Genomic DNA, 12348 nt, shown 5'->3' with positions numbered 1-12348 from the left:
AGAGCAAATCTCTTTAGCCAGTAACCAGAAAGAAATAAAAACTTCTCCACTCTATCCAACACTAAAAGCACTTTGGCTTTAGACACTCTATATTCAAAACCCCTAATCAGTCTATATTTTGTAGCTTGGCCCCTGATATCCAAACATGTTAAAGTATGTCTGTATATAAAAAGTTATTTGATCCAGTTTGTTCACCTCAAATGCTTCAATCAATCATAGTCTATAAACCCCATGTATGCCAGTGTTTTGTAGGAACCATATAACTTACATTTTCATTTTCCATAGATTCATATGTTCTCTTTGTTTTTGCTTTCAGTGGGAAGAAATTAGTGGAGTGGATGAGCACTACACTCCCATAAGAACCTACCAAGTCTGCAATGTTATGGACCATAATCAAAATAACTGGCTTAGAACAAATTGGATTCCCCGCAACGCAGCTCAAAAAATCTATGTTGAGCTAAAATTCACCTTACGAGACTGCAACAGCATCCCACTTGTATTGGGAACATGTAAAGAAACATTTAACCTTTACTACTGGGAGTCAGATGAGGACCATGGGGTCAAGTTTAGGGAGCATCAGTTTACAAAGATTGACACAATCGCAGCTGATGAGAGCTTCACCCAGATGGACCTGGGAGATCGAATTCTGAAACTAAACACTGAGGTCCGAGAAGTGGGGCCGATCAGTAAAAAAGGACTGTATTTGGCTTTTCAGGATGTTGGTGCCTGTGTTGCCTTAGTATCCGTGCGGGTATATTACAAAAAGTGTCCTTTCACTGTGAAGAACTTAGCCATGTTCCCAGACACTGTACCTATGGACTCACATTCTCTGGTGGAGGTGAGAGGTTCCTGTGTCAACCATTCCAAAGAAGAGGATCCACCCAAAATGTACTGCAGCACCGAGGGTGAATGGTTGGTGCCCATTGGGAAGTGTCTGTGCAATCCTGGTTTTGAAGAGCGAGGGTTCACTTGTCAAGGTAATAATCAGTGATTTTGTAGTTATAAGGCAACAGATGAAAGTGGATCTTTTCTTCAGCTTAAATTATTTAATTAAAATGACTGTAAATAGTCTTTGCATGAACTTTTTATATTAATGATTGCATATTCGTAATAGAAAAATTATGTAACATGTATGTTTAGCCAGTGAAAAAGTTGACGTCAACCCAAGGTTTCTAATGCTGTTGCTAATCTCAGAGAGGCAGATGGTGTCCTTTAACATTTTACTGCACCAAATACACAGGAAGCAAGAATTAGACCCCTTTCACACTGAGACGCTTTACAGGTGTTATATCGCTAAAAATAGCACTTGTAAAGCGCCTCTCCTGTCACTCCAGTGTGAAAGCCCGAGTGCTTTCACACTGGAGCGGTGAGCTGGCAGGATGTCAAAAAAATCCTGCTAGCAGCTTCTTTGAGGCGCTTTAGGAGCGGTGTATGCCCACTGAAATCAATGGGCAGCACAGTCGAAGCGCTGGCAAAGCTCCGTTGCAGCGCTTTTAACCCTTTTCCGGCTGCTATCAGGGGTTAAAAGCACCCCGCTAGCGGCTGAAAAGCATGGCTAAAAATAGTGGCGCTTTACCGTCAACGCCCGGGCGCTGTGAGTGTGAAAGTGCCCTTAAAGCATATATTATTTTTACCACTACATAGCTGTTATGTGCTGAATTAAATGTTATTCCCTTTATGTGTTCTTAATGCATGTACAGCACTTGCACATTGATTTGAGGAGGACTGAACAAGGTTGTCAACCAGCAAGTTTGTCAGTGTCAAAGCAGACTAAATGTACAAATGTATAATAATGTCAAATGGTTTTAATGTTTTGCAGAACAATTTGACCAAAAATGTTCACTTTAGTTTTGTGTATAAGTATACATTGGGTGCATTAACAAGTTGCAGTGGACAGGCATAGTGCACTCTAGCATGAAGTTCCTGCATTCATTTTATCTCCTTATCGCTCACTCTGCAAAAGCAGCGACTGGAAGAGATTGACAGAGGAACTTTACAGGGCATATATTACGGAACATAACACTCTGGCTATCCCTTCTGACTCTTCACCCAAATCTAAATATCTAAGTCAGGGATAGGCAACCTCGGCCCTCCAGCTGTTTTGAAACTACAAGTCCCATGAGACATTGCAAGACCCTTCCAATCACAGGCATGACTCCTAGAGGCAGAGGCATGATGGGATTTGTAGTTTCACCACTGCTGGAGGGCTGAGGTTGACTACCCCTGATCTAAGTGATTCTAAGTATAAAAAAATAGCCTTTATCTACATTGCTTTAACACCTTATGTATCTCTGAAATACTGTATAGTGCAAAATGAAATGACTGAGGTTCAGTTTAAAAGTATGCTGTTGACACATGTGCAGTATATGTTAGTGTCCTTTTTTTTCAGAAAAAAAAGAAAATTGTTCTTGATGGTCTTTATAAATTCTGGATTCTTATACTTTTTCTTCTTCTCTTTTAGTATAATCTGTATCTTCACATCTCTTTACATCTTCATTGTATCTCTATGGTGTTGAATAATTATAATGTAACATCAGTTTATGTACTTTTGCAAGATTCTGGTAGACTGATCATCTTTTTTTTGTATTTCTTCAATCATATACTGCATACTTTTAAGTATTTATAATAATAATGTTTGTACTATGAAGAGCCTTCTAGATATATGTGAAATTAGTTGTGGATGAGATGTGGCATATTGGCAATGTGTGTTATAAATGCTTCATTTGAAGTGCATCTAAATCCAAAAAATATTTCAACTTACTAGTTCTTAAATATGGCGGTTGTTTCCAGGTTTTTGTTCCCTTATTTTTACCTGGTAAACTTGTCAAAAATATGTTCCTACGTAGAAAATACTGTATCTTTGGAGGAGCAGAACAAAGAGCTTGCAACAGTATTTGAAGACCACAGTGGAGCATATAAGAGTTCACTGTTAGGGTTTACATACACTTTAATGGGTGTATTTATAAAAAAAATACTGCCTAGCTATTCACCCAGGGAAAGTACATGTACATTCATTCTGTAGAAATGGCAAAAAATAATGTTATTGGGCAATTTCCTGTGCTGGCTAAATGTTTTTTATTCCCTATTATGGGAATTTCCTATAATTCTTTGTACCATTTAGGAGCTAAATGCAGTATTTTCCATTTTAACACAATGAAAATCATTTGTCCAGAGCACTTTTGCCACATTTGCACAGAAAAAATGTACACGCACTTTCACTGGGTGAATTGAAATGTATTTTTATTTAATAAATAACTGTCTAAGTGTTAGGGTTTTATATGAGAATGCGCATTTTCAGTGATCATTTTCGGGGCAAGATACATACCTACCAAGCTGCTCAGGAAAAGTCCTGTTTGTGGGCGGTTGTGTTTACTAGTGGGTCTGTCTTTAATTCACATTTAGTAACTTTAACTGGTGCTTTGTCAAGTTTTATATATGTTTGATTTGTACATTTTACAAACGTGGGTGCTATGACTGTTAAAACGCCATTTCATAAACCACTTTTGTATTCCTGCACAATTTAACTGCAAACAGGTAAATTCATAGTATGTTAGGGGTTTTACCCACCAAATTTTTGTCCAGCCAGTCTTGATTCATAGAATTTGTTCAAACTACCTACTCAAAAAAATTATTCATCTCCCCCCTGTGTCAATTTTACAAGCTTCTAATGCCACCTTCCTGCCTAGTGACCGAAAGAGACTATACAGATTCCTTACCCAGTGGACAGGTTGGAGATGTAGATGTGACACTGGAAGATGCAACTGGGGAAATGGGGCTGTTCCCTACCTGTAAAATGTGGCAAGAATCTGTGAATCACAAGATGGGCTTAACAGATTAAAATCCTTTATTAGACAAAACTGCTCACATATATGTATTTTAAACTTGTATTCACTATTTGCCTGGAATTATGCCTTAATATTCTGCTTCAATATGAACAAGACAGATTTATCATGCTGGCTTTGGCAATTCTCGTTACCAAAGAAGTGTTCAAACTTATAAACTAAGCTTAGAGGATGATTTTTATTTTACCCATGCTACCTTGCTTTATATTTCAGAAGATAATATTTAAAATTGTTATTTCAGAGCTAAAGTAATTCTTGTAGTTGTCCCATCGTAGCTCCATGCAAGGTTTAAGGCGCAGCACTCTCAGACGTTTTTCATTAGGATTCTGTCACAGGCTTGCTTGATTCTTTTACTAGTGTTATTATGACAGTCAGTATTATATCAGGGGGACCTGCATGTGAATGTAATATTCTTGTATAATATTGACCTGAAATATAAACTACAGGTGTTTCACCAGGCCTACAGAAACACCACTCAGCGCCAGGTCACTATGCTGATCCCAAATACAGATAAGTGTAAACAGATATTAATGAACATTCAAAAGTGCATAAATGTGAATAAACATCACTTTGCAGCTATGTAGATATTCATAAACATTCATAAATGCATATATATGATTAGAATCCACTTTGCGGCTATGCAGAGAGGAAACCAGGGAAAAGAAAGAGCAGCTGTCTCAAACAAAATACGTAAATATAAACACTGTGTTAAAAATAATCCAAAATTAGACTAAATCGTCACACTAGACAGCGCTAATGTTGAGCAATTAACAGCTAAAACATGCGGCCAACAACACATGCAAAGGAAAATCCTGTAACAGAAAGTCCCTTAGGAGAAAGTCCCTTATAAAGGGCAGTGATGTAAAGTTCAGGGTGTAGTTCAAAAATATTAATCAGGTGATCATGAAAACATTCCTCAGCATGCACCTTCCACCGATCACTAGGAAATCCACCCGGTGCGACCACTCTCCCCCTAGGGGGTTAAACTCACCAAAATTGGGGAGTAATAGAGCATTCAGAATATAAATCTTGTTGTTACCATCACTTCATGGAGGGTCATGGATTTTCAGGGCTCATAATAAGTCAAAAAACGGAAAAAAAAGTGCACATAGCGTGATCCTGTTTATTGACTGTATACCCTTCCACATATAAAAAACAGCAACCCCCCTTCAATAAATACACATACATCAATTAGCTTAAAAAAGAGCAATCAAGCAAGCAGGTAGTGAGACTGTGTAAACTTCACCATGAGACGTCAGCGCCGCTACACAGGAGACGATGGTCACTTCCTGGTTGTGCAGTTGGCTCAGGTGGAGCGCACACGTCACTTCCTACGTTGCGTAAGCCACGCACTGACGCGTTTCCTCATATCCTGACTTCGACAGCCTGAACTTTACATCACTGCCCTTTATAAGGGACTTTCTCCTAAGGGACGTTCTGTTACAGGATTTTCCTTTGCATGTGTTGTTGGCCGTATGTTTTAGCTGTTAATTGCTCAACATTAGCGCTGTCTAGTGTGACGATTTAGTCTAATTTTGGATTATTTTTAACACAGTGTTTATAATATTGACCTAATTCAAGTTTTTCCCTTTTTCACCATTAATGTGGTGGCACTGTTATGGTGGCTACAGACAATAGATTCCAATGGGATTGGGCAATGAGTAGGATATCTGCTGTAATTCAAGACTCAACCATTATCCTATGCCAAGAGATCTCATTAGAAAAGCATTCTAAAAGGCTGCTGAATCTTTGGAGAATCCACACACTTATATTTTATTGCAACAATAATCCCCTGCGTATAAGTGAGATAACCAAATAGGAACTGAGGAGATGGAATACCATTGCAAAGATGGATAATTCTCTTGAAGCCTTGCTGCCCTCTAGGACTAGGGTTGTCCTCAAATCACTGTAAAAATAGACGAAAAAAAGAGGGTTGTACTTATTTTATTTTACTCTTTTGAGGGATAATGCATTAGGCCCACTTTCTTTCATCTATCTCTACACTTATATTTATGCTTGTGGAGGTAAGGGCTGGACTTTGGGAATAACGACATTTACGTTACCCCCCCCCCCCCCCCCCGGTCATAAAAGAGTGGATAACACAAACAACAACATCACATCTCCACATCTCAATTCATCAATTTATCCCTCTATGGCTAGGAGATTGTCTCATGCTAATTGCCCTATAATCTCACATATATTAAGCACTTGGAGAGGATCTGATTGTCAGAGATGAAGGAAGAACTATAAGACTCAGCACAGTTTACCTACCAGAAGTTTTGGACAGCCTCCAAATAGAATTAGACTTACTTTAGATGATTGGATGTGATTGGTGGTAGAAAAAGCAGGGAGAGGGGCAGTTAAACAGGACCTTTCACCTCAGTGACAAGGTCAGTTTATGAAAGGTGCCCCACCTCCTTAAAACACTGCATGAAAGTACCTGTGTGAAGGGAAAAAGTTGGATAATATACTTACCTTTCCTTGATTTTGGTAGTGTAGGGGGTTATGTCATCCTCCTGGCAGCAAGATTGTAGTGAATGCCGAGTGGCCCAAATCTCTTGAGATGACATTGCAGAACAGTCCAGGATCATCTTCTCATTGGATTTGGACTACTCAGCATATTTTGAGATCTGTCCCAATGAAAGTGGCGCCACCCTCACCTAGTCACTGTCGGGGCACATCAGGGAAAAGTATTCATATTACCTAACTATTTTTCCCATCACAGGTAATTTGTGGAGCACCCACTTTTGGTAAAACAGGTTTTAGGTAGTATAAGCTTAGTATCTTTGTGAAAAAAAGCATTAGTGCTATTTGCAGGAAGGTAAAGAGAACTCACATTATGCGCACACAGTATTAGTATCTCACTGATCGGTTGTTTTCAGCAGGAATTGCTGATTAAGCGATGCCATTGTTGTGACACCATGAAGTTGGGCAAGCAAATGTGAAGAATGCTTGGGCTTTATCCAATATGCCCAGTAGGTAGTTCAGTTGGGACAACTGAGAGTGTTTTCTGCAGTCTAATACTACCCAAAGACATGAGGCAAAATCAAACAAAATGGGCAATAGCCTTTTATGTCTATGATAACTGTAACAGTTGGTCTGGATTATTTTGCAGGACACATTATTGTTCTTACGACATAAGAATTGAGAAACTTTTATCTAATGCTTGTAGTCAGCTTTATACAAAGGTGCATGTGGATAAATATTTGTGTGTGCACTTAAATAACACAGAACAGTGGAAGTCAACTTGAAATAGAGGGCCTTAAGTGTGGCCCCTGACATCACCAAATGGCACAAAATGCTGCAGAAAGATGTCAGAGACAGAGTGAGACAATGGGAGTTGGTCAGAGACCATGGGCATGCTACAGGAGATGGTTGAGAGATTTGAAGATGCTATTGGAGTTGTGGGCTAGGGACATGCTTCAAGAGACATGGACTGGAGACATGCTACATGAGACCGAGGAGATACTTTCTATTAAAGTCCCTCTACAAATTAATGCTTTTACACTTGTGTACCCTACAGCCCCATTAAAAATTATGTCTGCAACATTTGATATTTCCCACAGCAAGCTCCATTATATAAAGAGAAAAAATAAAAAGAGAAAAGGAATGGGGAGCACAGAAAAAACTATGATGGTGTGAAAGAAATAAACCAAACCAGCAAGTCTATAGAATATTTTGTAGGAAACAAAGCAACAAACTATAAGTGTCAAAGGGGCCACGGGTTGGGCACCAAAGGACTAGGGGGTTTATTTTAAATACAAAGAGTGCACAGTATAGAAACCAATATCAACCAATCAGAATCCATTTTTCGCTGATCTGAATGCAGTGCTGAAATCTGGTTCCTTTAGGTCATTATAGCCTATGCATTACCACAGCTCACAGCTTTATTAAATAAGTCTGAAGTCCTTTGAATTAGTTCCTGTTTTGCAGACAACAAGCAGCAAAAGGGAATAATATGGGCTTGTCACGAACATATAAGATGCCCTTGATAACAAAAAGGTTAAAGATCTACCACTCCTTTCATCCAGCCTTTGTTCCATTATCACTACATCTGATTAATCACAAGGAATGTAATCATTTTCCCATTTTTATAACATTTACTACATCACCAAATATGACTTCATTTTCTGGAACAAAAGTGTTCTTTATACTTAGCATATTTGCTCAATCCGGTGATGTTAATGCAGCGTGTAAAAATAATACAGTTGTGTGTTTTGCATTCATCAAGTCCACTACAAGAGCACGGCAGGGGTTTCATGTCTTTTTGAGGAGGCTGAGCTGACATTGTACTCCTGCTTATGCACAGAACAACATTGGGGCTTAGTGCGTGCTAGAACTTGCCTTGCATTTAATTTGAGGTGCTCTCAGTTTTCTCTCCTTGCAATCTGCTTTGCACATTGCACAGAACTGAATTAGTTTATTTGATTAGATTCATTTTTTTTCCTCTCATGTGTTTCTGGGACTGAATCTGGTCGAAATATTTAGCACCTTCAAAAATGTGCCATTGACTAGACTTGTTTGTAGCAGCCAAAATAATATATGTTTTAATATATGTTTTAAGTTGTTCTGCAGTTCTCTAATAAATAAAAATATCTTAAAGCTGAACGTTAGACAGAAATACTGTTTATAATGTATCTATTATTATAGGTACTTATATAGCACTGTCAACTTACACATATATTTTACATTCACATCAGTCCCTGCCTCCAAGGAGCTTACAATCTAAGGTCCCTAACTCACATTCATACACTAGAGCTAAATTAAAAAGGATCCAATTAACCTACCAGCATGTCTTTGGCGCATGGGAGGAAACCCACACAGCAACAAGGCGAACATGCAAACTCCAGGCAGGCAGTGTCATGGTTGTGATTTGAACCGATGACATTATTGATGCTAGGTGGAAGTGATAACCACTTCGCCCAAGCCAATATTCAGCTTTCAGCGCTGTCACGCTTTGAGTGACAAATGCAACACTGTACCCAAACTAAATTTTTTAAATTTTGTCTACACAAATAGAGCTTTCTTTTGGTGGTATTTAACCACTTGCCTACAGGGCACTTACATCCCTTCCTGCCCAAGCCATTATTCAGCTTTCAGCACTGTTGCACTTTGAGTGACAATTGCGCGGTCATGCTACACTACATATTTATAATTTTCTTTACACAAATAGAGCTTTCTTTTGGTGGTATTTAATCACTGCTGGGTTTTTTATTTTTTACAAAAAAAAAGACCAAAAAATGTGAAAAACAATTTTTTTACTTAGTTTCAGTCAGTAAATTTTGTAATTAAGTAATTTTATTCCTTCACTGATGTGCGCTGATAGGCTGAACTGGTGGGCATTGATGAGGTGGCACTTATGGGCACTGATGAGGCAGCACTTATGGGCACTGATTAGGTGGCACTGATGAGGAGGCACTAATATGCCGCACTTATGGGCACTGATAGGTGGCACTGATATGTGGCACTGATGGGCACTGTTAGGTAGAGTTGATCGGCACTAATAGGTGGCACTGATTGGCAGCACTGGTGGGCACTGACAGGTGGCACGGATAGGCGGTACTGATGGGCACTGATGGGCATTGATGAGTGGCACTGATGGGCGACACTGATGGGCATTGATGGGCAGCACTGATAGGCAGGACTAATAGCCAGCATGGACTGGCATCACTAATGGGCACTGATTGGTGACACTTATGGGCAGTGGTGGGCACTGATTGCTGGCAGTAGTGGGCACTGATTGCTGGCACTGGTGGGCATTAATCGCTGGCACTGATTTGTGGCACTGGTGTCACTATTGTAATCAGGGCACTGATTATCAGTGCCCTGATTACATGTATAGATGTCTCCTGTGAGGAGATGCCGCTGATCGGCTCTCCTAGCCACACACTCTGTCAGTGTGAGGCGAGGAGCGCTGATTACTGGCATCTCCATGTTTACATGTGACCGGCTGTGATTGGACACAGCCGATCACATGGTTAAAGAGCCGCGGACGCGGCTCTTTACAGACATTGGGGTTGTGCCGTGTCCTAGCAACACGGTGCGGTCGCGACCACGGGCGCACGTGAGCGGCCGTTCTGGGATGCCGTCATAATAAAAATATGTTTTTCTTTGTTTCTGTTGTAAAATTTGCAAATAAATATTTTTCTTAATGAATTTAGGCCAGAATGTATTCTGCTACTTTTCTTTTGTGAAAATAACCCAAATCAGTTTATATTATTTAGTCTGTAGGAACGTTATAGAGTCCACAAACTATAGTATACTGTATATCTGAAAATTGATCACACCTGATGTACTCATTTCTTGAGGCCCAAGAATGTCAGTAGAGTACAGATATTCCCCAAATTACCCCTTTTTGGAAAGTAGACAGTCCAAGGTATTTAGTAAGAGGCATGGCGAGTTTTTTTGAAGTTGTTTTTGTGTCATAAGCTTTTATTTTTTTATTTTTTACATACTGTCACCAGTGTAGTACAGCATCATCATATAACTGGTGTGGCAGTAATCAGGGACACTGACTGGTGACAGTACGAAAAAAAAAATATATATTATTTTATTTTTTCAATTATGTTTAATTTTTATTAATTTATTTATTTATTTATTTATTTACATTTTTTTTTTAACTCACTTTGACCAGAGCAATATAATGTTACCATAGTAACATTGTACTACTCTGGGGAAGCAATCAGTATTTTTTTTTTTACATATTGTGTTTGCATATACTGTAGCAATAAATGTAATTGCTATATGCAGGCATTTTACTGAATGAAATTGATTCTGTTGATTCTATTGTGATTAGCTGTGGTTGGCCAGTACTAATCACATGGTACAGATGGGCTGTGATTGGCCCAGTCTGTACAATGTAATCACACTGGCCAATCACAGCTAGCAACACAATTGTGTGCAATGGATGGCTTGAAAGGAAGCCATCCATTGTTTACAATTGTCATGTCACCTGCTGTAATTGGTTATAGTGGACACATGGTACGAGCAGTGGGCTGGTACAGTGATCAGTTATCAGCTGCCTCTGGCAGAAGCAGCCAGTGACAGATCGCGCTGCTGCCTGGCCCTGCGGCCACGCGAGGGACGTGATCCGGGGGGACGTCATATGATATCCACCCAGATTAACGAGAGGTTCCCGCCGGCATTGTCTTGTTATAGGCCAGGCGAGAACCGGTCAATAGACATGTACAGAACAGAAAAATTTGTTTCGTTTTATTTTGGATAGATTGGTTATGTTACTAATTTTTTTTCGTTATGGAATTTGTTTAGTTTGGTTTCGGAATTTGTTTAGTCTCGTTTCATTTTCATTAAATTTAGTTTCATTTATAAATTTTCTAATGAATTCCAACTTTTCAGAACAATTAGAATTCGGATCGGTCGAAACACGATCGACCGATTAGAATTCTGTGTGAAGAAATAGCTGGTTGTTAAGCAGCGGGCCTGGAAGTTGGCCGCCCGTGTCCTTAAAGCGGGATTCCGTCCCTGAAAAAAAAAAATTAAAAGTCAGCAGCTACAAACACTGTAGCTGCTGACTTTAAATAAGTACTTACCTGTCCTGGGTGCCTGCGATGTCAGCTGCCGGTGGCCGACCCGTCCCTCGGCTCTCGGGTTCCGGCACCGCCATCCTAAGTAAGGGAAACAGGCAGTGGAGCCTTGCCGCTTCACTGCCAGTTTCCTACTGCGCACGCGCGAGCGGCGCGGCACTCTGTGAATGGCCCCGTGGTGTTCTGGGAACACACACAGTTCCCAGAAGGCAACGGGGCCACTCACCAAGGAGCAGAACACGCCGTGGAATAGGAAGAGGCAGATTAGGAAGACTGCCTAGCAACAAGGGTTTAGGTAAGTTTTTTTTTTTTTTTTTTTTTCAAATGTTTTTTTTTTATTTTTTTAGGATTTTTCATGCAATTTCTTTTTAGGGTGGCCCTCCACTTTAACAACCATGAGTCATCATCTGTCAGCGGTTTTCCTACTGACAGTAGAATATAAAGATAAAGATGCCGGAAGTTGCCCGGCAATAGAAAAATATTTAGAAAAACGAGGTAGAGTCCCCCCCGGTCCATATCAGGCCCTTCGAGTCTGGTATGGATTTTATGGGGAACCCCATGCCAAAATGTTAAAAAAACAGCATGTTGTCTCCCCCAAATTCATACTAGACCCATATCCAAGCATGCAGCCTGGCAGCTCAGAAAAGGGGGGGTGAGCGAGCCCCCTCTCCTGAACCATACCAGGCCACATGCCCTCAACATGGGGGGGGTGGGTGCTTTGGGGCAGGGGGGCTCTGCACCACCACACCCCAAAGCACCTTGTCCCCATGTTGATGGGGACAAGGGCCTTTTCGCGACAACCCTGGCTTGTGGTTGTTGGGGGGAAGCCCACTGACAGATGATGTCTCATGGTTGTTAAGGACGTGGGTGGCATGGCTTACATAAAGAATATGTAAACCCAACATTTCATATTCCTAATATGTGCCTAATGTACCATGTACTTGTGTGAAAAGGTATCCTGT

The 12348-nt window shown here is 40.2% G+C and overlaps 1 protein-coding gene across 4 annotated transcripts in view; it reads left to right on the top strand.

Moving 5' to 3' along the window:
- Window positions 1-12348, top strand: part of EPHA3 (EPH receptor A3) — a 573384-nt gene that overhangs the window by 185025 nt on the left and 376011 nt on the right. For all 4 annotated transcript variants that reach the window (XM_073617000.1, XM_073617002.1, XM_073616999.1 and 1 more), the window contains exon 3: window positions 317-977. In XM_073617000.1, coding sequence (XP_073473101.1) covers window positions 317-977 — 661 coding nt within the window. The remainder of the gene's footprint in view (window positions 1-316; window positions 978-12348) is intronic.

Source organism: Aquarana catesbeiana, linkage group LG02, assembly GCF_042186555.1.
Source record: "Aquarana catesbeiana isolate 2022-GZ linkage group LG02, ASM4218655v1, whole genome shotgun sequence".
Classification (NCBI taxonomy): Eukaryota; Metazoa; Chordata; class Amphibia; order Anura; family Ranidae; genus Aquarana; species Aquarana catesbeiana.
The sequence above is the reverse complement of the archived record's forward strand: the minus strand, read 5'-3'. Positions and strand labels throughout refer to the sequence as shown.